The sequence below is a fragment of the Thamnophis elegans genome, chromosome 1, assembly GCF_009769535.1.
Source record: "Thamnophis elegans isolate rThaEle1 chromosome 1, rThaEle1.pri, whole genome shotgun sequence".
NCBI classification, from domain to species: Eukaryota; Metazoa; Chordata; class Lepidosauria; order Squamata; family Colubridae; genus Thamnophis; species Thamnophis elegans.
Genome location: NC_045541.1, coordinates 67,607,958 through 67,635,899, shown reverse-complemented (window position 1 = coordinate 67,635,899; position 27,942 = coordinate 67,607,958). Strand labels below are relative to the sequence as shown.

Sequence of the window (27,942 nt, the reverse complement as noted above, 5' to 3'; positions counted from 1 at the left end):
AAATAACAGGAGATAGGTTTATTGTTTTCAGTCTAAAGTTACTCTTAGAAACCACATTATGAAGCCATGTTTTCTTACATCAAATGCTTGATTATCATGGTGGGAAAAAAAACCCTTATCATTTGCTTTTCAACTATAAAACTGTAGATTCCTATATACATAGAACCTTACATACAAGCACTGTGACATTTTAAATTTAGCATCTTATAACTTAGAGATGGTTATTTATGGGATAAAACTTTCTTGCTGATTACTCTTCTAAATGCTTCCTTCACATCTCTGTTTCTTAGGCTATAAATCAAGGGGTTCAGCATAGGGATGATAACAGTGTAGAACACAGAGGCCCACTTATCCTGATCTAATGAGTAGCTGGATGGCGGCCGCAAATACATAAACATCACTGTCCCATAAAAGAGTGTGACCCCAGTGAGGTGAGAAGCACAGGTAGAGAAGGCTTTGAGCCTGCCTTCAGCAGAGCGGATTCTCAAGATGGCAGCAAAGATGAAGATGTAAGAAATTAGGATGATAAGGAGGGTGCTGAATTCGATGAATCCACAAAGGCTGAAGAGGAGGATCTCACTGACATAAGTGTCAGAGCAAGACAATGCCAGGAGTGGAGGAATCTCACAGAAGAAATGATTGATGACATTAGAACCACAGTAATCTAAGCTGAAAGTCAGACTAGTGTGGGATGCCAAGCTTATAAGGCCTACTACGTAGGAACCAACAACTAACACCAAACAGACTTGTTTTGACATGATTGTGCTGTAATGGAGAGGACGACAAATGGCCACATAGCGGTCATAAGCCATGGCTGCCAAGACATAACACTCAGCATCCACAAAGCCCACAAAAAAGGCAAACTGTGTGGCACAGCTGGAGAAGGAGATGACTTTACGCCGTCTCAAGAAGTCAGCCAGCATACGTGGGGCAATGGCTGTTGAATATCCAAGGTCCACCAAAGAAAGGTGGCAAAGGAAAAAATACATGGGGCTGTGGAGGTGTTCATCAAGCAGAATCAGGAGAATCATGCCCACGTTTCCTATCACGTTTGTCAAGTAAATGGTCAGGAACACCACAAACAGCACAATTTCTAGGTACGGATTATCTGTGAACCCCAAGAAAATGAACTCTATCACCTGTGTGTGGTTTTCTCCAGCCATCTTCACAGAGGTGATGAGATGAGATTTGGAGGTGAAATAAAAAATCCAGCCCAGGAAAAGAAAAAAAAATTTAGGCTCAAGAAAATAAAAATAGCCCAAGAAGCTTTTGCGATGCTGGGCAGAAATGCCAGTAGTCTTTCATCTGAGTCTCTCTTCAGTACCTTCGGTTGATGGTATCCTCAGAAGCATCACAATTTTACTCATTCTATGCTACTGTATCAAGAAAAGAAAGCAGTTCTTTATTTGATAAAAATGGCAGAAGTATTTAAAATTTTAAAAGAACAATTAAAAATTAAGCATTTGCAATAATTAGCTTCCCTGTTATGGAAGTGAAATGTCCTTCAGTGAAAGCAAATATAGAATATTATTTTGTACAGTCTAGACTAGATTTTTCCAGTCTGGGACCTTCTATACATACGAGAGTACAATTATCAGCATTCTCAGGCCTTGTGATCAGACAGAAAACCTACAGCCTATATAGCAATAGCAATAGCCCTTATATACCGCATCTTGCCCCCAACAATCTGGGTCCTCATTTTACCCACCCAGGAAGGATGGAAGGCTGAGTCAACCTTGAGCCAGTGAGAATCAAATTGCTTGAAGTTATGTCTACATTACATGTAAATGCATATATGCAATGTCTGACTGCAGAAAAAAGACAGAGTAAAGCTAAATATACCAATGAGTCCTGCCCATGGTTCTTACTGATATGGTCAGGAATTAAGTGTAGTTTTACTCTGCTGTTACCAATGAGAACCAGCAACCAGTTGCCTTACAAGCAGCTCATTACTCTGGACAGGTGGTCAGTAGGAAAGTGCACTGCCCACTCTTCCTGCTGGCCATCTATCAGTGTGATGAACTGATTGACTGAGAACTGGTCATTGGATCCCTCCTGTGAAATGACATTTGGAAAAAGGGATCTGAAATAAAATCATTGGGAGTATGAGGGAAAGGTGTCATTTTCTCTTCCCTCCTTGCAAAACTATTTCAAAGAACTCAGTTGCTGGGAAGAAGAGTTGCCACCTCTCTCTTTATGCAGCCGATGAACTTTTCCCCTTCTTTTTTTGAAACCAGATTGAGACCAGACCAGTCCTCTCCACCATTATGGGATGCTCCATCTCAGTGCATGCTCATGGTCCTCAAGATGTCCTAATGCACCTGAAGGGTATCTGCTGGATTGAAAATATGCTCATTCGTGTTATCAAGAGATAATGGTAGTTATTGTTTGTCTGAAGGTCACCCAGATGAAATATACTCTGGAGATTGTCCTTTTTAATTCTATTTCTTATTTGATTTCAAGACAACAGCCAACTTTTTCTGTATATTCTCTGCAGTATAGAAACAATTGGATACACAAATGGGGTCAGAATAAAGATTATTTCAAATCCTATATGGAGACATTTGTTGTTTGCTGCAAGGAGGTAAGTCAATAACTATAAATGCCTATATAATGTTCAAATTATTTGTGAGAAGAGAGATGAAATCTGAAATTGGTTGAGGTTATTTGAGGAACCTGATGGACTCCATCTTGAATATCTGACTAGCCAGCAAGCTACTCTGGAAAATTACAGCTTGGAGCACAATTAGAAAGTTACAATGATCTGATCAGAAATAGCCTGATCCCTCCCTTTGTAACAGGGAGTAACAGGACATGTTTTGCAGGAAGCCGGTAATGATATTATTGTTCAATTCTGGGAAAGCAGGGGCTTTTGGAGCTTTCTGAAAGGTCAAATGATGTTGACTGGAAATTACCTGGGTTTCTGGAAACATTTGGGGAAATTCCATTTTTTGTATGCCACCAAGCAGTGTTACGATACACGCGACTGTATTGTTACATTGTACTTTGTGCACGCAACTATATTTTTGTATCCAAGTTATGACGCATTTGATACGGCATTTTGTGAATTTAAGGCACACCCATGTACCTTGTAGTTATTCGCTTTTGTTTGGGAATCCACTTGCACAAGTGAAATAAAATAGATGCTTTTTGTTGATCATAATGTCCTTGGCCATTTTTTTTGATATGCAGAAAATATATCTGGGATATTTTTCTCGCATATTAGACTTATTTTTTAAAGACTGCTTTATTATTGTTATATACAACAAAATGAAGAATAAATAAATGTTTGATCTGAAGAGGCCCAGTGCTATTGTATCTTTTTTTAAATAGCAAAGAATAACTATACTTCCAGAAAGCCACATCAATTTTAACAGCATCTGTACAAGTATAGTCTGAAATGTAATACCACAAACAGTGTATATCGTCTGTACTGTTTGCTGTTTGCTGCAAGGAGGCAAATTGCTGGGAGGCAGAGGCAGATTTCCCTCCCCCTTGTTTTCCCCCCCAAAAACTAGGTGCATCTTATACTTCGGAGCATCTTATACGCCAAAAAATACTGTAATATGTTTTAGAGTCATGAAATAGATTACTTTGATGTCACATGACTTAGTGAAGATTGATGTCACATGACTTAGTGAAAATCGTTCACAAATGCAGCTGTTCTAAGTAGATTTTCCAATTAATCCTGAATTCTATTAGTATATGAATAGTTTGTGGCACTGCCCAGATGAACTAATCTCAGTTAAGATATGCCATGTTATCCCAGTGAGGCTTCTGCTCTGTGCACTTAATTCTTTTATTCTGTCTATTCCTCAAATAGGGCCATGCATGCAGGTCAGCAAAATAATAATAATATTCTGAATTAATTGAGAAATAGTCCTAACTATTTTTTGGAAAATAGAATTTTGAAAAAAACACATTTCATTAAACTATTATCCAGTCATATTCAGAATTTCCTACAATGCATAGAGATTCTATAAGCACAGAAATTCCTCTAATGTATATAGCTGCTAAATAATTAATTTGCCTTTAGCTTAACTTGACTTACCTTACGAATCTTTTCTGCAATGTCCTGGATTTTGTGCCTTTCTTTTGCCTTTGAAAAACATAAGCAGAATTTATCAGTAGGATTGTAAATTCTTTGGGGGACTGGAAGCTGGGGTAAGGATGGACTTACTTTTTAAAACTGAATGGAGGGCAGTGAGATTCTTGACTTTCTCTTCCTTTAGCAGCAAAATTGCCTTGGGGCTCACAGCATCAGAAGTCTCTCTCCTTTGCAGTACTTTCTAGGGGTGTCCAAGTAGCATTTTTGGGAGCATGCAAGGTATGTTTTCTGTTTAAAGAAAGCTAAAGCCAAAGAATCCTTGATCACTTGTATACTTATATATATTTAATAAATCCAAAGGTACTGCTTCAAACTATCAAGGATAACATTTGTTTTTCAAAGAAGGCAGTAAAATGTATTGGATTTCCACCCACTAGTTCTGAACTAGTTAAAGGAAAGAATGGGAGGAAATGCAATAGCAATTTCATCTAGTCCTCATCTAGTGACAGAATGTGATACCAAAAAGAACTTTTTATCTAGAGTATTATGGCCAGAGAATTTGAGATTGAGGAGGTAGATTCAAAAGCTTTCTACATTAGATACAATTGATTGGGAACATACAGGCTAGGTAGTCCCTTTTTCCCATAACATATGAGATGAATCATGGCAATGGACTTCTAACTAAATAACTGTGAGTGACGTTTTCGTCTTCTCCTTTCATTTCCTCAGCTAGAAGGATCCTGTGTTGTGAATCAGTGCTTGGGAAGGGACAGAGCAAGAGAGAACTCTCTTATCATCCTTCTTATACTGGTTGCCTTCCAGATGTGCTGGTGTCACAGTTCCCATCACAATCTGAGAGATGTAGGTCTGACTCCAACACCTCTGGAAGATATCAGACAGGAAAATCTGGCCCATATTGTCCAAATGGCATTAATTTCTTCCTGACATTGCTTCCTTTTCTGAGCTAACCTTATTTTGGAGAATCTTGTTATTTTCTTTGTGAGATCTACAAGAATGGAACAGAACATTGGATTTTTTTTCTGTATTGACCTGGATCATTATAATAATTCTGATATTCTAGGTACTATGTCCAGGCTGGCACTTCTGCTAAAGCAAATACTCTGTATTAAAGCAAAGCAAAACACTGGAGTAGTAGTTTTGCATGGAAAAAAGGAAGCAAGGACTGTGTGAATGCTGTATTGTCAAGCATATGAAACACCAAAGCATGTCTATCACACTACTTTTGGAAGAAAAGAGCACTGTGGCTTTTTAGAAATTGCTTATTTATCTGCTTCTTACCCTTCTTAGCAACAGTTTTTATTCAGGAGATGTCTGATTATCATTAAAGACTAGCTTGACATCTCAGCATCTCTATTTATCTCTTTTCTTGGCTTTCATCAAGGAGAATCTTCTTATTGCATCATTTCTATATTGCCTCGGAATTTAGATTTCCCAAATTCTGGTTTTGCAATACCCACTTTGAAAGCCTCACTTTCTCTAAAACTATATCCTACCTGCCTGGAAATTATGGTAGGAATCTTCTTGCTTTATTGTGGATTAGTCAGGTACCACTTAGGATGCTCAGAGAAGATGGTCAAATAGGATGCTCAGAAGATGATCGCCCCATCCTTTGTGCTTCAATTATTCAGACTGACAAATTGGAGCTATTTATTTGTCTACCTCAGAGTCCCAGACATCTAATCCAAGTATTGCATTGCTCACAGGAAGCCATTAAAAACAATCATTTCCCAAAGGACTTCTACTTTTACCAAGTTAATTAAAGAGATTCACTTTCTCTTGAAATTTTGCCCCAGGAAAAATATTGTTACATGGGCATAAAAAAGTCATTTGAAACTGACACTATCCCACCAAATTATCCAAATCAATACCCAATACAATGCACAATCTTTCTTAGAAGACACTGTCAGGATTATTTATCTGTCAACATATATAATATATGTATGTATGTATGTATGTATGTATGTATGTATGTATGTATGTATGTATGTATGTATGTTATGGAGACAATTAAATTTAGCCAAACTAGAATACATATTTTTATTAATACTGTTTATGTTTAGATTATTTTCTTGTTGTCTTGATCCAGGACTGATTTATTTGAAAAGTAGTGTATTGACTTTAATTTTAGAAAGAAATGGTTTTTTTAGAGATGATTGTTAGATTGTTTGATTATCAATCAAAGAAAAATGGTACTGATTGGTTTTAAACAAACAGAGAACTGACCAATTGTAAGAGCAAAGACACCACTGTAAGATAGAACTCTTCAAGGAAACTGGGAATTTCAAGCAAGGTCACTGGGAAAACTGAAAGCTTATATCTTTTCTCCCTGAACCTGCTGAAGAGCAGTATTTCTCCAGGGTGATTTCCATTTCTCCTTTGCTCCATTTCTCCTTTGTTCTCTACTCTCCACTGAAAAACTGATCAGTTAACACAAGGAAAAAAAGTGGGTGGGTTTTCTGTTGAGTTCCCGAGAATTCACCAGTTTAAATTGTGAAGCTTTTCTTTTGCCATCTATTGACTTTTGCCATCAATATTCTAGCCTAGGCTAAAATGTGAAGTGAAAATCTCACTTCAGAGGAAGAATTATCTTTATCTGGAGAAGATCAAGAATTTGGATTATTTAATTATGGTTCACTTGTTACAGCATGGAATATTGACATTCAGAAGGTTGTAGGAATCTTCCCTTTTTAAAATTCTCTGTTTCAAAGAGATTGAAAGAGACAGAAGCATATCCATGGTTTTCTAATCTTTCCTCCAGGGAAGATTTGAAGCCAAAGTACAAACATATTTCAGTTTACACAAAGGATTTACATGACTGATAATCCTAACTGTGTTTTAAAATATAATTCCAGAAAGGGCTTCATACATATATTTGTACTTTATTTATGCATATATGTGTATCTTTTACTTAACATGTAGTGTAGTACGACAGGCATACTGTTATATTTCTGGAATGAATAACTATAATTTTTACCAACTGACTGACTGGTGGTGATTTCATTAACTTCTTTATATACATAATAACAGATGGATAAATGTACAATACCAATAGTAGACGTTACAAGCAGAACACAAGCAGGAGAGAACAATTAGTTTTATTTCAAAGTTCAGAACAGACAGAGTCTTAAGTTTCTGTTTCAATTCTTTGCACAGACTCAGAAGAAGATTTCAGGCTAAACCACGCCCTGGCCCCTAGCTGTTTCAGCTCCCTATTAACCGACTTTGTTGCTATGCCTATTCTTTGGCTGACCTTGTTATCATGTCTCTCCCAGTCATGAATATTCTAACAATTTTGTGTTCCTTTTCAGAGAAGATGAGCTCATGGAAGGGGTTTGTAAACAAGCAGGCTATACCTGGCCTAAGGTATTGATGCTAATGTGTGGTCTAAGGTCACCTATACTCATGCAAATAGTCACTATTAATACAATACTTAGTCTGGCTTTGCGTTTTTGCCAAAATGGCATATGACCCCTGAGACTATTTCCTACTTCCATTATTTGGTATTTCATTCTAGGCCTAAATTTGACAGTCATCAAGTCAGTTATAAATTCCTCTCAGATAAGCTAATTCATTTTGTGCTTCATCACAATCCATCAGCCACTTACCGGCAAAACTTTATAAACAGCCACATTGGGAGGGGGGATTATAAATAGTAGTGCATTGGTTTTTTTAAATCAAGTGTCTATTCCCTTTTTAAAGGAAAATGGTTAGGATTAATTAAAATATTCAAATAACTAGTATCAACACTACTGAAAGAGGCTTATTGGTAGCAGTTAGGAATGAGAAAAGGCCTTTCATGCTGGGGGCCTTCCTACTGACAGCTGGTAGCCACCCATTAAGCAAAATCCTGGATTATGGCTTGATAAAGCAGGGCTCTTCTACTATTCTTAAAATAATTCAGAGCATGATCAATATCAGTCTCTTTATTCACTCCCAACGACATGGATTGCTGTTGCTATTGTATTGGTTTGCTTGCTTCTCAAAGTGGCGCATATATTTAGAGATATTTCCTTTCTCTAAATTGGTTTGATGCAATATTCTCTACTATTCAAAAAATCCCTTGAGGAGAAAATGGTAGGATATTCTTTATGCCAACTTTCTTCTATAAGCGTTCACCCACCCCATTATTCCTGTACTTCATTTCTGCACCATTAGTTCCAACTGTCAGGAACTGTCAGGCAAATACATTATGTGAAGAGGTTGATTTAGATGTTCCTTGGAAGAAGAGAAAACGGTATCCTCTCTAACATCCGGTTCCACTCAGCAACTCAGCAACTGGGTACATATAGCCATAATGCACTTATAACCCCTGCAGTATCCCCATGGTCACATGATTTACATTCAGATGCTTGACAATTGGTTCATATTTATGACAATTGCAACGTCCTGGGTCATGTGGTCATCTTTTGTGATCTTCTGATAAGCAAAATCTGGGGAAGCCAATTCATTTAACAACCATGTTACTAATTTAACAACTGCAGTGATTCACTTAATAGATGTGGCAAGAAAAGTCATAAAATGGGCAGAACCCACATAACAAATTTCTTACTTAACAACATAAATTCTGGGTTCATTTGTGGTAAGTCGAGGACTTACCTATACTGTAATAAATTGTAAATTTTGCTTCTTAAAATACTCATCTATTTCCACTAATCCCATCCAGTCCCTTCTCTGCTCCTATCTAGTTTTCCATGAATCCTTATAAGAAGTTAAGATAGATTTGTCAACAAAAGATTTGTTTCCTGATCTTATTGAACTCCCCCAAAGATGTACAGCAATGGTTGTGTTTCAATTTTTGTATGTTGGAGATCAATAGATGTGAAGGGACTATGATTCATATGTTGTGGTCTCTTTTGTGTTGGCTTAATAAGGTAGCAAATTGGATAGAAAAATGACATAAAAATCAAACCTGTGAATGTCTTATTAAATTAGATTTTGAAAAATTGGAATTAGTGAAAAAATGAAGAACTTTGGACATATAGGCATAAGCAGCAACTAAGAAAATTGTTTTATTCCAGTAGAAAGTTCACACTGTACCTGACCTAAAATCCTGGATAGAAATATGTCTACAAAATTTACATATTTTATAACAACATTAATACTCAATTTGGTATTATAGCTATTACCAAATTGTTATTATTAAAGAATTTTATAATATATAATAATTTAATAATTATTTCAAAATAATTCCCTTTATTGTTTCTTTGCTATTTTCAAGTTTATTTTGTTTTGCCTTTTACCTTAACATTCATTACTAAATTTGATTATTGCTTTTTTCTCATTATATACTAACAAGCAATTTTATAAAAGAGTCCAAAAGAAACTAATGACATTTAATTATATAATTTAAAAAGGAACTGTGGATGTCTGTTGGGCAAATCAATGTATCTGGATGATAATGATTTACTTTTGTATAAAGATATACATTTAGACTAATGAATGCAGTTGTCATTAGTGCAAAGTTTACAGCATTCATCCAAGCTCTTTAAACACATTTTATATAATTTCTTTTCTAAGTGTGGAGAATACACTTAGGACTATTTTGACACAGGAAAAAGATAAAGTTCACAGGGAATAATTAAGAAGTATGCCACAGAGTTTTCTATGTTGCAATTAAAAATAATAAGACTGCATAAACAAAAAATAATAATCAAACCTTATTTTCTATCAGTGATATCATCTGTAGAAAATTATATGTTCATCTGTTTGCCTTCTCTGGAGTAAACATGTGTTTTTAAGCTGTCATCTTAATGAAGTCCTAAAGGGCTGCCGCAAACAATTGAACAAGTTGCTAGTTAGAAACAGCAACTTGCCTGAACATCATCCTTTCTTATTAGCAAAGAAAGACCATAACTATAACTATCCTGGCTACAGAAAAATATTCCACATTCCTTCATAACATTCTTAACTAGCACCATCTAATTTGCCAGCTCTGTAATCTTATTTAGAGACGAAATCTCCACAGATGATTAATACTCTGGTCAAAGATATATGTAATAATCACTGATTCAGTTTCCTTTTTTTGAAAAGTTTTATTGTTTTAATTAAACAAAAACACAAAAAAGAATCATCCTTCATTACATCTTATAGAAAGTGTGTCGATTGGTTACAAATACATTTCATGCGTTTCTTCCACAATCATTACATATACTTCATTCAAATTGAATAGTACATTTTAAATCAAATTTTTTAATGTATTTTACTATCACTGTACCACAATTCTCATTTAATTACCATTATTTAAACGTGTTTTTATCTGAAATCATTGGTATTTAAAAACACAACCACCTATTGGCATTCATTTGCAATTTCAATAAACCTCTAATAATATTACACCTTTTTAACTTATTCTGAAACAAAATCCTTCCCCCCAACTCACAATTTAAAGCTTATATCCAATTTGCTTTTACTCATACAACACACACACACACACGCGCACACACACAAACACACACAAAAACATATAATTAAACATCCATCCATCAACATTTCCTTGTTATTATTGTAATTAACTGAACATTATTTACTATTTATATAACCTCTCCTCTCGTCAGGCCCAAAAGAAATGATACCTTTATAGCAATCTATAAGATTGCTATAGATAGACAAGAATTTATTAATAAAATTTATAGGTCTTTTCCCTATGTCCCAATTTACAATTTATATCCAAGTTATTTTTACTAATTAAGGTTATCATTTCATTATTATTATCGTAGTTAATTATATGTTAATGAATGAACCTTTAATAACACTCTAAAACAATCTACAAAATACTAACATTCCTACTTCTTAATCACCAAAAATATCCATTAACATTTTCTTGTTATTATTGTGGTTAACACAAAATTATTTCTATTTATATCACATCTCCTCTCTTCAGACCCAAAGGCATTATACCTTTATAACAAGATCTAAACAAAGATTTATTAATAAAATTTATAGGTCTTTTCGCCAAGTCCCAATTTACAATTTATAACCAAGTTACTTATACTAATTGGGGTTGTCATTTCATTATTGTTGCATAGTTAATGAATAAACATTCAATGATAATCTAAAACAATCTACAAAATACTAAAATTCCTACTTATTAATCACCAAAAATTAACTTTTTATCATCAACTTTCATTATCAACCTGTATCTTTCCAATGGCAAAACAGTCTTGTCTCTCGTGCCAGTTGTTGTGTCAATTCTCTTTTCAGCTCCTTTATAAAGTTTTTATGAACTTATCTCCGCACTTTATTGCTTAAAAGATATCTCAAATAGTCTTGTTGCCCTTGAATTGTTATTAGCATTAGCTTGTCTTTGGTTGTCAAACTTATTTCTGAAAAGGTTTCTCTTCTTAACTCTATCATTATCATCCTTTTTTTTCCTCCTGTATCTTGAAATCTGGGATAAAGCTCCAAATTGTCAAATTCACTTTTCCATCTTCCCTTCTTTCCACTTTCACCCATATTTGCTCCATAAAAAGGTTCATCTATTGTCTTGTCCTTATCTTCTGTATTTTCATTCTCTTCTTTAATTTTTGGGGCTCCAACCCCATCATCTTTTGCTGTGAGAAACAATAGTCTATCCAACTTCTTCTCAAATCTCCCAAATCATTCCAAAATATTTTGAATTCCAGCCAGGATGTTTCAAAATTTTAAGGTTTCCTCATCTGGATATTGATCCATTTTTCAAAACAAATGGAGGAGAAAAAAAGAAAAAAGGAATCTGATAGCCACTGCCACTCTAGCCTTCCAAGCCTCGTGTGTGTGTGTGTGTGTGTGTGTGTGTGTGTGTGTATAAAGTTAACTTAAGCACAAGTTCTTTTATACTCTTCAAAGAAGAAGGGTTCTATCTTTTTCTTTCCTTTCCTTCTCTTGCCAAAATATTTTCCAAGAGCACTTGCAAAAAACAATTCATGCCCTTGACTCTTTATCAGATTTTGTAAACAAGTTGCAAACTCTTCAGTTACAAAGTCAGTAAGATCAAATAGGAATGAACAAAGGATGCATTGTTTCAAAGAGAGAACTCCAGACTTTGGCTTCCGAATGGCAGATTCAACTTTTTCATACTTTTCTCAATCTTATAGAAAACAAAAATCTTTTGTTGTCTTTGGTGGAATTTAATAACAAATAGTACGAAGAATTTGTTAAAATAAAAAAGAGAGTTTTAATTTAAGCCAAAAAATAAGGTGATAAAAAATAGAGGGGAAAAAAATCAATCCATTCACTTCAAGTGGAGAAACAAGAAACGTTACAGTCACTTCAATCCACAAAATATCATTACAAGAAAAAACAAAAACTTTTCAAGGCAGTCCAATAAGAATTAAATTCATCACTTTATTCTTTTACTTAAAGGACTAATTTATCTTTAAAAAAATATTTGGGGGCAATCTTTCTCAGAATAAAAAAAACCCTCATCCGATGGACTCACTTTCACTTCTTTCCTTCTGGAGCCATCTCTGACTTCGTCAGCCTGGGGGCTGCCTGTTTGCCACCATCTTGAAGCACTTCCCTTGAGTCAATCAGGGACTTTGCAATGTCCCTGAGACCAGCAAGACTTTGTCTTCCTGTTCACCATCTCTATGGGACGGTTTAGGTCCTGCTGGACCGTCCAGTGGCAAAAGTGTCAACGGCGGTCTCAGACTGTTGAAACTGCACGATGTGTTGTCACGACATTGGCTTCTCCCTCTGGTTCAGTTTCCTTTTCAATTCATTAATTTACAAACATTTAACTGCAAATTTACAATTTCCACAAAATTTGTTCTTATCTAAGTCCTATAATGAACTGTATATATCAGTTGTCCCAAAGTTACTTAGAGCAAATCAGTGCAGAAGAATGAATATCTAACTCCAATTAATTATTTTTATGCTTGAAAACAGGAAAGGAAATCAGGTTTTGCATGGTTCAAAAGCGCAGTTTTCATAACTTGCTTTTAAAACTGCTAATGCTGATAGAATTATAAAATGACATTGTGAATAGCAATAGCACTTAGACTTACCCTATATACCGATTCATAGTGCTTTTACAGCCCTCTCTAAGCGGTTTACAGAGTCAGCATATTGCCCCCAACAATCTGAGCCCCCCTACAGAAGAGTTTAAAACTACTTTTGTATTCATGAATAGCAAAATGATTTGAGCATTCGCTACCTCAAATCTCAGGAAACATGCTAGCTAAAAATATGCAATACAGTTAAATGACAAAATAAGTACAATAGATCCAAACTTGACGGAGGGGGGATCACAATTTTCAGAATTCTTCAACTATCAAAAGTTGATTTTTTTTCCTTAAGGGTCCCACCTACAACAAAGCATAATATCTGCTGTTTTAGAACTACTATTAAAATGCTGTCTCCTGATATATAATTGAATTAATTTAGCCCATTTTTAACATGCTGATTCCAGTAACTTCTTTTCTAATAAAATTAATCTGGATAGCACCCAGCTTACTGGTGTAAAACAAAAAGTTTGCAGAGTAACTTTTTAAACACTAAAACTAGACATGCAAATCATTATAATTGCAATCCTGCATACATGGAAAAAGCCCAACTGAAAGAAACCCTTACTTCCAGATAAGGGAGTTTGCATGTATAGCTGAATACTTGGTGGTTGAAGATAATCATGAAGTTTGAAGCAAAGGAATGAAACAAAACACCATGTTTACACTTTGTAGAAACAATCTTTTTATATTGTTGAAATATGGGAGGGATAAGTACATGGAAAGTGCTTTGCCATCAATGTGAAACTGCAGGAGTGAAATAATCAGCCTTGGTTTATTATTATTATTATTTCTTCCCAATTCACCATGTTGAGGGATCTCTGGGTTTTTTTTCTCATTTCCGTTTTGAATCTTTTCCATTATTGACATTCTATGTTGTAATTTTATCCTTTGTTGTTGCTTACAAAGGTTTAGCTTAGAGGAAAAGAATGCAGGAATCCAGAAATTGAATCTCTCAATTTCTCAACTCACATATTCCCAGAGTTCCTAGATCATTTTTAAAGTGAAAAAATGACAAAAAATGACTCTTGGTAAAATTGTGTTGATGCAACAAATTCCCTTTTTGCACTCTCCAATGAATTGTTTTTTTTTCTCCAGAAGCCTGGTATTCACTTACATTTCCTGCTCTTTTCTCATCACTCCCAACATGCTATGTAACTTCCATACAGAGTGACGAGCAGTTTAAGAAAAGTTACAATAAGAATAAGGCTATATCCCCACACATCAAGGCCCTCAAGTGGCTGGAGAAAATTATTCTGTATTTCTTATTATATTTTTAAATGAAACTCCCCTCCCTCCCTCCCTCCCTCCCTCCCTCCCTCCCTCCCTCCCTCTCTCTCTCTCTCTCTGTGTGTGTGTGTGTGTGTGTGTGTACATACATACACACACACATATACATACATATATACTTTATTGAAAATAAAATAAAATGGGCAGTGAATACCCAAGAAAATATAGTATAACAACAGTACTAATTTCTGTTTATTTCTTGTATTTTAGGGTGGGTTTGAATGACTTTTAACTAAATTTTCTAGTGTTTCAGAACCTAGCTCTGATTGAATGGTATGCAGGAACTGGTGCAAATGAGAGTCTGCTGAGATCCTGTCTTTTATATTTAACTTACACCTATGATAATAAGTTTACAATGTGAGGATAGAGTCCAAAAGGTACTTTCTTTCAAGAGGAAACTAGACTTTCTGGTTTTTCTTTGAAGTTATTTCATTTCTCATCAAGAAGCTTCTTCAGCTCTGATAGGATGAAGGGGAATGGAAGGATTTATGCTTCTTGCAGACAGCTGGCCATTTGCATTCTTTTAGAGAGTCATTGAAACCACGTGGAGGTTTATCTTTGTCGCCAGGGTGACCTGAGTGGTGCAAATAGGTGTGGAGCCTTCTTGGAACTGTTGAAAGGACTATGTTGTGGTCTGGAGAGAGATGATGCTGTATCCTTCCCCTTCTGTTGAGAGAGGACTGTTCAGTTTTAACATAGATGGCCTCCTTGACCTCCTTTCAAACCACTGGTCCTCTCTGTCCAAAATGTGGAGTTTGCTGTCTTCAAAAGAGTGGCATTTGGTTTTTAAATGCAGATGGATTGCTGAATCTTGTCCTGATGAGTTTGCTCTCCTGTGTTGTGCTATACATTTATGAAATGGTTGTTTTGTATAAACATTTATAATTGAATTTTTGCCTTTGCAAAGTTATTATTTTTCATCAGTTTTCATCAACCCTCTACAAGAAAACCACATCACCACCTTATTATATTAAATTATGCTAATTTAAAGGTCACATTGTGTGCTGTTGTTAGTGACCTGAAAACTAACTGTGTTATTTGTTATTATGGTAATGAAGAATACAGATAAATATATGTGCTTGGGTTGAGGCCTGGAATGACCTGGCTGGAACTAACTAACTTAATATCCTAACTGAGGACCAACATAGCTAATTGTACAGACATCCAGGGCATCCTGGAAACATTAATCCAAAGCAGTGTGATTATGGACAGATGGCTGTAATGAGAGAATGGAGGCAAAATATGGAGTGAAGAGGTCTTAAAGCAATAGGTAGTATGAGAAACATATCAAATAGTTACAGCAGCTTTTGCCTTTGTAACAAAGTCATATACTGGCAAGTATTATTTTGAAAGTTAAAAACCCAGTTGGAAGCTATTCATCATCATACATCTTATAGTTAGATATGGGTGTTTGCATAATCCCAGTTGAACGACAGGTATTGACGGAATAGCATTCAAAGAAAAAGGAAGAGGGGATGAAAAGGGTGGATCAACATGAACACATCAGCTAGCATGTGATTCCCTGGTATGTTCTCTTTGAAATCACCTGTCTTCCTAGAATCAGAGTCTGGGCAGTGAGCTAATCCAAATCAACAACTAAAGTTTATTCCATACTTAGAATGAAATAAATAGTAATAAATTTCATTTGGCATGGAGAGGTAACCATTCTTTAATGACGAACCAGAAGTCTCTCTCTTCTTCTCTTCAGGGCCTCTTTAACCTCCTTGTTTCTCAAGCTGTAGATCATGGGATTCAACATGGGGATTACAAGTGTGTAGAAAACTGAAGCTATTTTATCAGTACCTAGGGAGTGATTCGTGCTTGGCTGCAAATACATGAAGATCAAAGTTCCATAGAAGATGGTGACAGTTGTCAAGTGAGAAGCACAGGTAGAGAAAGCTTTGTGTCGTCCTTGAGCAGAGCTGATTCTTAGGATGGCAGACAGAATAAACACATAAGAGATAAGAACAATAAGAAGGGAGACTATCATATCAAAGCCAGCAAAAGCATAGATCAGTATTTGCTTGGTCCTGGTATCAGAACAGGAGAGGGCCAAGAGCGGGAGATCATCACAATAGAAATGGTTAATCACATTTGAAGAACAGAATGATAGTCGGAATGTAACGATGGTGTGGAACAGGGCAACAGAAAAGCTATATATATAAGGTGCAGCTACTAACCGGATGCAGACTCTCTGGGACATGATGGATAGATAGAGCAGTGGGTTGCAGATGGCAATATAGCGGTCATAGGCCATCACTGCCAGCAGGAAGCACTCTGTGATCATGAAAGTCAAGAAAGAGCCCAGCTGAGCTGCACAAGCATGGAATGAAATGGTTTTCTTAACTGCTAAGAGGTTTGCCAGCATTTTGGGGGCAATAACCGAGGAATAGCAGAGATCAACAAATGCCAAGTGGGTGAGGAAGAAATACATAGGGCTATGCAACTGTCTGTCAGTCTGAATCAAAAGGATTATGCCCAGATTTCCCATTAGAGTGATGCTGTAATTCAAGAGGAAGATAGCAAAGAGGGGCACCTGCAGCTCAGGGCGGTTGGTGATTCCAAATAAAACAAATTCCTTCACTGTATTCACAGTCAAATTGATATCTGCCATTTATTCCATCACCTCAATTAAGTTCTGCTAAGGAAATGGGTGAACAGGAATATACTTTTTTCTTTAATGTTCAGTCATGCTCTCTCATACTCAAGAGATGATAAATTCTTTCAGGTCTACTTTTATTTAAAATTGAACCATTTCCTTGTTTATTCTACTGATACATACATCCTGATTTAGCTGAACCATCTGAAATGATTTTAGAGCAATGCCATGAAAATTTGTTCCCATTATAAAAGTGCATCATATTTCATAACACACTTGAATGCCACAGCAACACTAAGAAGATAGCTTATGTGCAGTAAAACATCTCAGCCCTGTTAGAATACTGGAAAAAAGTTAGGCTCCATCTATCAATCCACAATGCACATTGACATTTTATCTTTAGAAAGCAAGTGAACATCAACACATATACACACACCGTAAGATGGACCAGGAAAGCTGAACCACACTTATATCACATGTACTGAAAAGTCCAGAATTGGTCAAGACTCAACAAGCTGCCTGATAAAGTTTCACATATACATTGTAGAATCTTGATTGCTTCGCTTGGGTTGCTTGTTTCTGTACAGAAAAAAAGGCACATTTTTAGAAAAATTATAAGCTGCATGCAAGAGTTCTCATAGTACTGGTTTTTATTTCATCCTATGGCTTTTCAGAAGCTCTTCCAAGAAAGCTAAGACCACACAAATAATTGACACCTATGAGATTTTCACCTTTGATTTGCACCTCATCCACTTAACAATCTTGTAGAAAATTGCTTTGTCAGCAGAATTTGATATAGAATTTAGCCATATGTAGTTGAGGCTGCTCAAGGTATTTCTTCTTGATATTATGAACTGTACTGGCTTACATTTTGAAAATGAGATAATACATTGGAATATAATTACTTTTGGATGTTGATTCTGTGTCATACTTTACTGAAATTTTGATGGAGCAAAAGAGACTTAGGAAAATGTATTTCATGAGAAAGAACATTGAGGAATGTATATTTTGAGAAAAAAATAAATGTTCAGAAATGCATATTAAAAAAATCAGTACTATTCCTTTTTAAAAAAAAATAATACATAGTGAACATTTTCTTGATTTGTTTTAAAACCCTGAAAATTTTTTGTTTTCCAGAGTGCAAGACTTGGAGAATTTGTGAGCTGTTCCAGTTTGAGAGTGATGTCTAAAAACAAACAAACCAATGAAGTACTAGGTTATTCCCAGACAAATGCACATGATTTACTCTGAGATTCTCCCTATCTAAATGTGGTTGGCAAAGGGCTAAGAGGCACTTTTTAACTTGGTATTCTTCCCAGCTTACCTCTGTCTGCACTTTCTCTTCTGTCTGTTATTTGCAGATGCTTGCCCTCATCAGGTATCTGCCTCAGTCTGAGTCCCTTTGGCCCTCTAATAATGTGCTTTCAGAGGTTTCTGGAGATCTTCTGCTCCTCAGAGATTTTCCTTGTGAGACTTGACTCCTCTGGGAGAGGTGCTGAGTTTATAAATAACAGATCTGTAATGATGGTGAGATGAAGAAAATATAAATCCATAATGAACATTCTAGATTCTCAAGTGTCAGTGAATTTTTGTAAGTCATTTCTCAACCATTCAAGTGATTATTTACCATATTCTTCTGGGTTGGTGGTACAAGTATTGGAACCTTCATGTCCCATGCAAAATGGAGACTAAGACAAACAGAAAGCAAGGCGATTGAGGTTCATGAGCTATAACTGTTCTGTTATACTACAAACCTTTCAACAAATGCCAAGGAAGAGAGAGTGGTGGGCTATGAAATAGGAAACAACAAAGTCTTGAAACAATAAAAGAGAATTTTTGCCATGCAAATTATTCCAGTGGTACAAGGCTGCTTACTCAGAGAGTGTTTCTCAACCTCAGTTACTTTAAGATCTGTGGACTTCAAGTCTTAGAATTCCCCAAGCTGACAGGTCTAAAATATTGAAAAGTAATTGCTATTTTACTATTGAAATGATGAATGTTTTCTTCCTCTATTAATAAAAAGGCCATAGTTCTGTCAGCAGGTTTTCAGCCAAAACTCCCAGTGGCAACCAAGACCAGGCAAGATCTTTTAGAAGCAGTACCTGGCCAACTCCCCATCAGAGATTTTACAATGGACAAAGAGGTGGCATCCTGGGTGGGAGATTGTGGCACAGTGCAAATGCACATTGGGGCTGTACAACACAGAAGCATCAAATGATGCCATTGGTTGGGGAGAAGTTGTCCTGGAGTACTAGGCAGTACTATGTGACTTCTTCAATAGTGAACTTAAATGTCATATCTTGATAAGATGACATCTTTTATTTTTAAAATGAAGTTGATAACCAAAACTACATTACTTCATGCCCTTTAGATGCTTCAAAAGAGTTCAGTAGGGATTGGTTGCAATTGCCTTGCTGGGGGAAATGTAATTTCAGACTTGAAATTAACTCATGCCCAGATTTGTCTTATTATGGTCCATTTTGGACTAAACTCACAGAATTGTTGATATAACTCTAGACTGCACATAAAAAAAATCCATAGGTTCTTCTTGTTTAAATCTTGTTTATGTCAAACAAGGCATCAAGAACTGCAGAGTTTTTGAGAATGTAGACAAACTAAAATTTAGCATACAACACCAGAAAAAAACCCCACTGTTGGATTCGTAACATTAGTTTGTTGATTTCTGTTGTCATTTGACAATACATTTCTTTATTTTTGACAAAGGACACAAAAGATGATTTTTAAGCAGTATGAACAATATTTAAAAGTTGTCCTACTTTATAACATATAGATCATTGGGACAAAAATGTTCCTAATTTTGTTCAACTGACAGGATGGTGGCATAAATTTCTCACCGATCCTCTACTTAAATGATTTTCATAATTCTGCTCTGCATCAACAAACAGTAAAAAAACCAAATGTCACAGGAGAATCGGAATCTTCAGGGATTTTTAAAACTAGTTTAAATAAATGGAGCCCTCAGCCACTCAGCAATCTCTGCAATGCTATCAGTATTTCATTCCTAGGTAAACTGCATATTTTGAGAATAGTGTTCACAGAAAGAGGTCTTGGAAATTTTGGCTAGAAGCTGTAGCTTACAAAAGTCCCACGACATTACTTATGTGGCTCCCTTAAAACAAAGAAAAGGATGCATCAGTACTGAAATTATAGTTATTTATTCTCCCATTAGAAGCAGTAGAAGAAATTCAGGTGGGGGGGATCTATTCAGTACAAGTATGGGAATAACTAATTTTGTATTCTTTCTCGTAGGGTTTAGGAAGCCTTGTTCCTGTTAAATTGTCAATACATTTGGAAAATGCATCATACACAAAGTTCTGGTGGTCTTTTAAAAATAGAAGGTAAGTACATATTTCCTCTTTCTATTTATTTACAGAGAATAGACCCTGCTCTATCATTGGCCAGGCCCAGAATAAATGAAGATAAAAGGATTTTCCAACTATCAGCTGGTTATTAACCATGCTGTCCATCTCCTGATAAACAGCACGTCTAAATTAATTTGCCAGAGAACCAAGATAATGTTATCAACCAGTAGTAATTGTGTACTTAAATTGATCCCCTGCAAGTCACCTTCCAGATGGCAACAGAATTCCTCATGTGATAGTATGCTTTCAGAGATAAATGCAATGTGAGGAGACAGAAAACTGATCATCTGCTTGGGGCATAGCTGGGTGTTGCACAACAAAAAATATGACAATCTGTATTTATAGTAAGCAGAAAAATGTAGAGAATGGGACTAAATCATAAGTAGAATAGTGAGGAAGACTATATTTTAGCATGTAGTATGTTATCCTGATAATATATAGGAGATCTCAAGCTGGATATGATGTTCTAAGTTAGTGTTATTAGAAGGAGCAGTAAGTCTCCTTAATTTGAAAGGAGGGCATTACTAGGGATTGAGTTAAACTCTTCTCTTATACATTATTCTAGAAGTGAAATTCATTTTTTTTTTACTACCGGTTCTGTGGGCAGGGGAAGGATAGTGCAAAATCTCCATTCCCACCCCACTCTGGAGCCAGCCAGAGATGGTATTTGCCCGTTCTCCAAACTACTCAAAATTTCTGCTACTGGCTCTCCAGAACCTGTCAGAACCTACTGAATTTCATCCATGCATTTTTCTCCATCTTAACATATCTTTACACCACCACAAGTTGAAGGAATGGCATGGAACCCATGGCTGGAGTATATATAAACTAGGGGGAAAATAGTTGCATTAAGTTACATTGAAATTTGAAAGAAAATAAATAATATATTTATAGATTTCAAAATAATATAGTCTCATCTATATAACATATACACTCTATGTGATAGGAAGAAATTGTATGGGTTTCATGTTCTAGTTACTTTACAAAATAAGTAGTAAATTCCAATCTTTGTCTAATTGCATTTTTTCCCTCCCAACAATTAATATACAAAGAAGAAATTTCTATGTGGAATCACACACAGGTCTCCAAGTTCATTCTCCTGGGCATCACAGATAAAAAAGAACTGCAACTGCCTCTCTTTGTGTTGTTCCTATTGGTGTACATTATCACCCTGGTAGGCAATTTAGGAATGATTGTGCTAATCAAGACAGATTCTTCACTCCACATTCCCATGTATTTTTTTCTCAGTAATTTGGCATTTGTAGACATCAATTATTCTTCCAGCATTACGCCCAATATGTTGGTGTCTCTTTTAACAAAAAGGAAAAGCATTGGATTTGCTGCATGCGCCATTCAAATGTTTGTGTTTGTTATATGTGGAAGCACTGAATGTCTTCTTCTGGCTGTGATGGCCTTTGATCGATATGTGGCTATTTGTCATCCTCTGCGTTATTCAGCAATCATGACAGGAAAAATCTGTGTCTGGTTGGCAGGTATTTCATATTTCCTTGGCATTTTTTATGCAGTTTTACACACCACACTCAGTTTTTCTTTAACCTTTTGTGGATCAAACATGATCAATCATTACTATTGTGATATCCTCCCACTCATAAAGCTTTCTTGCTCTGATACTCACATCAATGAAACAGTACTATTTGCACAAGTGAGTATAAACGGTGTAAGCACCACAGTAACCATCTTGTTCTCATATGCCTCTATCTTAATCACCATTTTAAATATCCGTTCTACACAGAGCAGACGCAAGGCCTTTTCTACCTGTTCTTCTCACCTGATTGTTGTTAGCTTATTCTATGGGACAATCTTCTTTATGTATTTACGGCCCAGCTCCTCATATTCCTTGGAAAAAGACAAAGTGGCATCTTTGTTCTACACAGTGATAATTCCCATGTTGAATCCTCTCATCTACAGCCTGAGGAACAAAGAAGTGAAGGAGGCATTTTGGAGAATGTTTAGGAAGACAGTGTAATGGTGGAGAACCATTGTCCCTGTATACATATACTTATACTTATACTTATACTTATACTTATACTTATACTTATACATATACATATAAATATACATATACATATACATATACGTGTGTGTGTGTGTGCGTGCATGTATGTATGTACCTTATGTCTGTATGTATGTATTCATATATAGTACCTCCATGGATTCATATTTAGTACCACCAAAAACCATTTTTTTTGCTCAAGAATATTATGGTTGTATTTGTTTATGATTGTTTCAGGGGACTGGGGGAGTTATGACATTCTATTTCAGAAATGTAATACAGGCTATTTTGTGCACCTGAAAGGCATGTGTGATAACAAAAAATTTGTGAACCATATTTTTCACCATTAAATGTTGTCTACAAAATCTTATTTATTTCTAAAGGTGAGACGTTTATACATCACGTTTCCAGCAAAGCCAGCCTACATTTGTTTTGTTCTAAATTCAACAAATGTATTAAATATCTTAAATATTAAATAACTATTATTAGGTCCTTCTTAAAGATGAGTGCCTGGATAAAGTTCTGCAGCTGTCTTGGCAATATTTTCAGAAAGTGGCTTGTCATTGTCTTATTCTTAGGGCCTCAAAATAATTAAATGGCTTCATTCCTAAAACAGGACTAGAATTCATGGTCTCAGTTTCTAGTCTTGTGCCTTTAACCATTATACCAAACTGTCTATCCATAAAATAGCAGATAATTACAAAATGCTTTTGGGTGTGATTGAAGATAATATCTGTTACTTACAAAGCCCTACATGACATAAGACCTGATCACTTGAGGAACTGCCTATTTCCCATCAATCTTGTAGAATAGGTATGCTCTGGGTACCTTCAATAAAAAAAGATCTGCAACTCAGGATGCCGTGTGTGTGTGTGTGTGTGTGTACAGCACCTGCCCACTTGAATAAGTGCTCCAGGTGGGTAGCCTCCTATTGGTGTTTTGGAGGACCTGGCTTTGCACAGGCCTTGGGCTGGACAGATGAAGCCTCTCTGGGGTAGTGTGGACATGTTTCTTGTGATTGTCCAGCTTTTGCCATCTTTGGTTTCTGTCTTATTGTTGTATTGCTTTGTAGTACTTTGTGAACTGCCCAGAGTTGGTAAAAGTCAAGTAAATAAAATAAATAAAAATGGATCAAATAAAACAGCAAGTAGAAGTATAAAGAACAGCACAGAAACATGGGATTAACACAGAAAATAGCAGACAGCAGAATAAATGGAGGCTCTACGGAACAAGGGTGACTGCATAACTGTACATTTGATTTTTTTTTCTTGAAGAAGAAAAAAAAGAAGATGCAGTCTCTGCTATTAGAAGAGGAAATTACAGACGTGCCCCAGAAAAGGTCCTGATTTTAGGACATTCCAGGTGAATGTGTTTCTGCATTGGCATGGAAAGAAAGCTGGTAAGGTAGTAAGACCAGCTGAGTCTTGAAGTTAGCTTCCAAATGCTTCCTGTTCCTTTTGGTGACAGCTGATGCTGCCATGTATTGATTGAAGTACAACACAATTGTCCTCCTTTCTTAGACAATTTGAGGAGCAATTGTAATTGCAATAGTCAAGATGGATTATAATCAAGATCTGGATAATCATGTCAAGTCCAAGAAACCCACTAGTTCATCTTGTACAAATGTATGCCCCTCCAGATCAAACCCTGTAAATCTCGTGACCAAAGAACATTCTCATCCTGTGAATCTGTTCTTTCTGGGGGAAATAGTTCCATCTAAATCAGGCTTAGTCATATCTACATCTCCTAATTCAATGTTCTCCTAACTATACCTCTCTCCTTTCTGGATTTAGTTTTCATTTGCTCTTTCCCAACCACTCCAGTATTGACTTCTGTGTTATCACTTCCCTGGAGTTAATTGATACAGTAATGTAGACATCCCATTCCTACATTCTAAATTTTGCTCCCTAGAAATCTCACATAGATTGGTGTTTCTGTATTCAGGAGCCTTTCCCAATTTTAAAAATTATGGAGGGCACCAATGAACTTTTATTTCTTTGAGTTATATTTGTTGATATTCATGCATTTGTAGAATATTTATTTAATGAATCACATAATAAACCCTGACCCTAAATCCATTAGATATTAACATACATAAAGTATGTTTCTTGAAAAACCCTATTTTTAAACAATTAAAGCAATGAGAAGAACAAGTCTTCTAAAATTTATTTTGAATCCCACTTTTATTATTGTTTCAAAAAAACTCAAAACAATGAACATATCCAACACACCCTCTTCCATCTGTTTTCCCAACAACAACCACCCTATGACGTGGATGGAATTGAGAAAGACTGGCCCAATGTCACTCAGCCACTTTCATGCCTAGGCAGGATTTGAACTTACCGTCTCTTGCTTTCTAGTCTGGTGCCTCAACCAATAGATCAAACTGGCTTTTAAACTGTTGCAAATACCATTAATATCTGGCAAATAATTTTGATTCTAGGGATTCCTGAGAGGGTCTTCGGGGAGGAGGCTACAGACCCTTAGACTACCATACCTTAAGAAACACAGATGTTAATAGAGATGTTAATCAGTATAGGACAGTGATGGGTAATCTTTTCGTTGAGGTATGCTGAAAGTGGGGGCAGTGGGGGGGGGGTCGTGCATGCACGTGCCCACATCCATAATGCAAGCCCGCCCCACACACATGTGCACAGACCTCACTGAAGCCACTGGACTTCTGGGAGGCACATTGGACCGTTTTTTTGCCCTCCACAAGCTACAGGAAAGCCTCCTGAAGCCTCCGGAGGGAGAAAAACAGCCCAATGGACAACTCAGAATTTCCTTCCCGAACTTCCAGTTTATCCGTTGGGCGGTTTTTTGCCCTCTGAAAGCTTAAAGGAAGCCTCTGTAGGGTGAAAAATGGCTGAAAATCAAGCCCAAAAATCAGCACGCCAGCACACGCATGTGCACTGGAGCTGACAGGGCAATGCCTCATGTGCCTTCAGAAATGGCACACGTGGCACACGTTCCATAGGTTCATCATCACAGGTATAGGAGATGATAAATCAATACCCATGGAGTAAAAGCATACCTCCAGTGCCATCTTCTGAACATAATTCAACACGGAGGGCTGAACCATGGCAACACAGTACTCCAAGGCCCCAATCCCACTAGAATGTGAATGGTATTGGAAACCACTCAGAGTTAAAGAAGAATGAATCCAAATTCACTCCCCACCTCCCATATCTGGTTCCCAGCATAGGTCATTTATCAAGGGAGCCAAAGTAGTCTCAGTACTATAACTTGGATGAAATCCTGACTGGAATACATTCAGAAAATAATGAAAGGAAGAAAATGTAGCTTATAAATTGCTCAATTTTTCCTTGGGAACAGGATTTTCCCAGGCATATTACTGTGGTCCAAAAGTACTGTAAATCTGAACTGAAAGCTGTCAGCCTCACTTTCCTTAGAGATTCTCTGTGAATCTAGCCTGAGGTTGTTGTTTTTTGCAATGACTTGAAGGACGTGTAACTCTAAACCACAGCTCCAATTTTCACTGAAAATAGTATTTCCCTATATATTTTACTGTGGTCCAAAACCAAGTCCAAACAGAAAGCTGTCATCTTTACTTTTCTCACAGAGCCCAGGCAAATTGAAAATTGAGGTCAGGTGTTGGCCCTGACTTCAAAGAGGCCTAACCCTAGCTCTAATTTTCACTGAGAATTTCCCAATGCATTTTACTGTGGTCCAAAACCAAGTCTGAACTGAAAGCTATCACCCCATGCAGCTTAGAGAAGCTTTGCAAAACTAACATTGAGGTCGCTCATTGGTCATGATTTGAAGGGAATCTAACTCTAACCTGTGATGTTGGATCTCGAACCAAAATTTGAAAAAGCCTTACATTGCATTTTTCCTCCAATGGGGTTTTCCCGTGCATATTCCCTTGCAAGTAAACTGAGCCAAAATGGGAAAGTAAAAGTTCCACTACTCTCTGAATCTCATTGGGATGTTGGGTTTGCTCCAGGATTGATATAAATCTCATCCAAATCCCAGGTGGGATTTTCTCTCCAGTGGGTTTTCCCATGCATTTTCTCTTGGAGGTAAGCTAAACAAAAAGCCTCAATGAACCTGACTAAGTTGCTAAATTGACTCCTTGAAGTCAAGGAATTTACTTCAGGTTTTGGAAAACTGGCCCACAGCAAACATTCATTTCCTTAATGACCATAGTGTTTGCTTAACAAGCACTGCATAAATGGTCATAAAATTGAGTCAGTCATGTTGGTGACCTGCTTTACTACTGTCACTACTGATGACCCTAATGGCCAGACTCCATTCCAGTCATAAGTTGAGGCTAGCTGTAAAAGAGCTTTCTGCTTTCTTTCGGTTCTCTCTCTCTCCCCCTCCCTCCCTCTCTCTCTTTCTTTCTTTTGTTCTTCATGATAATTTAAATATCCGTGGTAGTATATGTTTCTCTTTAGTGTTTGTATGTGTGCATATATTTGGTTTTTTTGTTTGTTTATATCCTGCTTTTATAATTATTTTACAAATAACTCAAAGTGGTAAACCTATGCAACACACCCTTTTCCTCTTGTTTTCCCAACAATAATAACCCTGGCTGAAAGAAAGTGATTGGCCCAAAGACACCCATCTGGCTTTCATGGTTAAAGTGGGATTCCTACACACTGTCTTCTGCTTTCTAGCTTAGTGCCTTAACCATTAAACCAAATTAGTCATCATTGTAATCACTCTAGGATAGGAACAAGAGAGTAGAATAGGTTTTGGGCTAATGTAATGATCCAACAATAATTTAGACTAAATGTTTACTAAGTTTTGATTTATCATAGGGAATCATTAAATATTACTATTTAATAGCAATATTTAATAGATCTATAATTGTACAATTGCAATCTTCCAATTAAGTCAAACCCAATTGGAGCAATATTAATTAATTATGATAACATGGTGTGTGTTCACTGCTGAGTTTGTCTTGAACGAACAGCATAACATTGAATTAAATTTTTAGCATTCAGAAGATCTTACTTCTGAAAGAAAGAACAGAATCAAAAAGTAAAGATAATATATTATGAAGGAAACTTTCCATGCCATGATTATACTGTAAGCAAGCTTTGGGTAAGCAAATGTTAAGAGTCATGCTGTCTTTCTTAATCTTAAAGCAATTTTTTTCTCCCATTGCTAAATGTAGAGATTAATCAGAAGATCAGAATAAAGGCATATTCCACGGAATTTTCCTAACAAAAGTTTAGCCAGAAACTTGGACTGTTCACTTTTTACAAAGCAACATAATCTATATGATATGATTTTTGGCATGTTGACTCCAAAGATACAGTATAATTTGACAAGCAGAAGTATTTGATGTATAGTTTGTGAAGAAACAGAAGATCTCATTCACCTGACATGTTATGTCTGTATTACACCATATATGTTAACCAAACATGTTGTCAGGCCTGCAATTCGATTCCTTTTAGAATTTTGGCCTGCCACACTTTCTCTTATTTCATTATGCTGTTTCATTAGTATAGTCAATGGGAGGGGGGAATAGACAGGAGTGAGATTGTGGAATGTATTGTTTTCATTCCTTACTAGAAGCCAAGGTCATCCTTTGTCTCCGCACCAGTACACCTGACCGGAAGAAGCTGGGTGTG

General features: G+C 36.3%; 3 protein-coding genes across 15 annotated transcripts; 1 reads left to right on the top strand and 2 right to left on the bottom strand.

Moving 5' to 3' along the window:
- Nucleotides 1-221: 221 nt before the first annotated feature.
- Nucleotides 222-7,563, bottom strand: LOC116509584 (olfactory receptor 1019). 4 transcript variants are annotated; one of them, XM_032218805.1, is made up of 2 exons: nucleotides 7,539-7,563; nucleotides 222-1,132 (listed from the first exon to the last, which is right to left on the bottom strand). In XM_032218805.1, exons 1-2 carry the CDS (start codon nucleotides 7,561-7,563, stop codon nucleotides 222-224), a joined length of 936 nt encoding a protein of 311 aa, XP_032074696.1. The 4 variants fall into 4 exon arrangements, with proteins under 4 accessions (XP_032074696.1, XP_032074687.1, XP_032074713.1 ...); XM_032218796.1 differs by lacking the exon at nucleotides 7,539-7,563 and adding an exon at nucleotides 3,561-3,581 and having other exon boundaries at nucleotides 222-1,139; XM_032218822.1 differs by lacking the exon at nucleotides 7,539-7,563 and adding an exon at nucleotides 1,548-1,557 and having other exon boundaries at nucleotides 222-1,153.
- Nucleotides 7,564-14,911: 7,348 nt separating this feature from the next.
- On the top strand, nucleotides 14,912-22,309 carry LOC116509605 (olfactory receptor 1020-like). 7 transcript variants are annotated; one of them, XM_032218867.1, is made up of 2 exons: nucleotides 14,912-14,923; nucleotides 21,404-22,309. In XM_032218867.1, the coding sequence occupies exon 2, from the start codon at nucleotides 21,512-21,514 to the stop codon at nucleotides 22,307-22,309; it is 798 nt and encodes a 265-aa protein (XP_032074758.1). In that variant the 5' UTR covers nucleotides 14,912-14,923; nucleotides 21,404-21,511. The 7 variants fall into 7 exon arrangements, with proteins under 7 accessions (XP_032074758.1, XP_032074773.1, XP_032074749.1 ...); XM_032218882.1 differs by lacking the exon at nucleotides 14,912-14,923 and adding an exon at nucleotides 16,461-16,469; XM_032218858.1 differs by lacking the exon at nucleotides 14,912-14,923 and adding an exon at nucleotides 16,571-16,585.
- LOC116509558 (olfactory receptor 1038-like) lies at nucleotides 16,010-26,539 on the bottom strand. Of its 4 annotated transcripts, XM_032218757.1 has the most exons (3): nucleotides 26,525-26,539; nucleotides 25,172-25,202; nucleotides 16,010-16,947 (listed from the first exon to the last, which is right to left on the bottom strand). In XM_032218757.1, the coding sequence occupies exons 1-3, from the start codon at nucleotides 26,537-26,539 to the stop codon at nucleotides 16,010-16,012; spliced, it is 984 nt and encodes a 327-aa protein (XP_032074648.1). The 4 variants fall into 4 exon arrangements, with proteins under 4 accessions (XP_032074648.1, XP_032074667.1, XP_032074675.1 ...); XM_032218776.1 differs by lacking the exons at nucleotides 25,172-25,202; nucleotides 26,525-26,539 and adding an exon at nucleotides 24,399-24,428 and having other exon boundaries at nucleotides 16,010-16,918; XM_032218784.1 differs by lacking the exons at nucleotides 25,172-25,202; nucleotides 26,525-26,539 and adding an exon at nucleotides 21,433-21,456 and having other exon boundaries at nucleotides 16,010-16,918.
- Nucleotides 26,540-27,942: the final 1,403 nt, after the last annotated feature.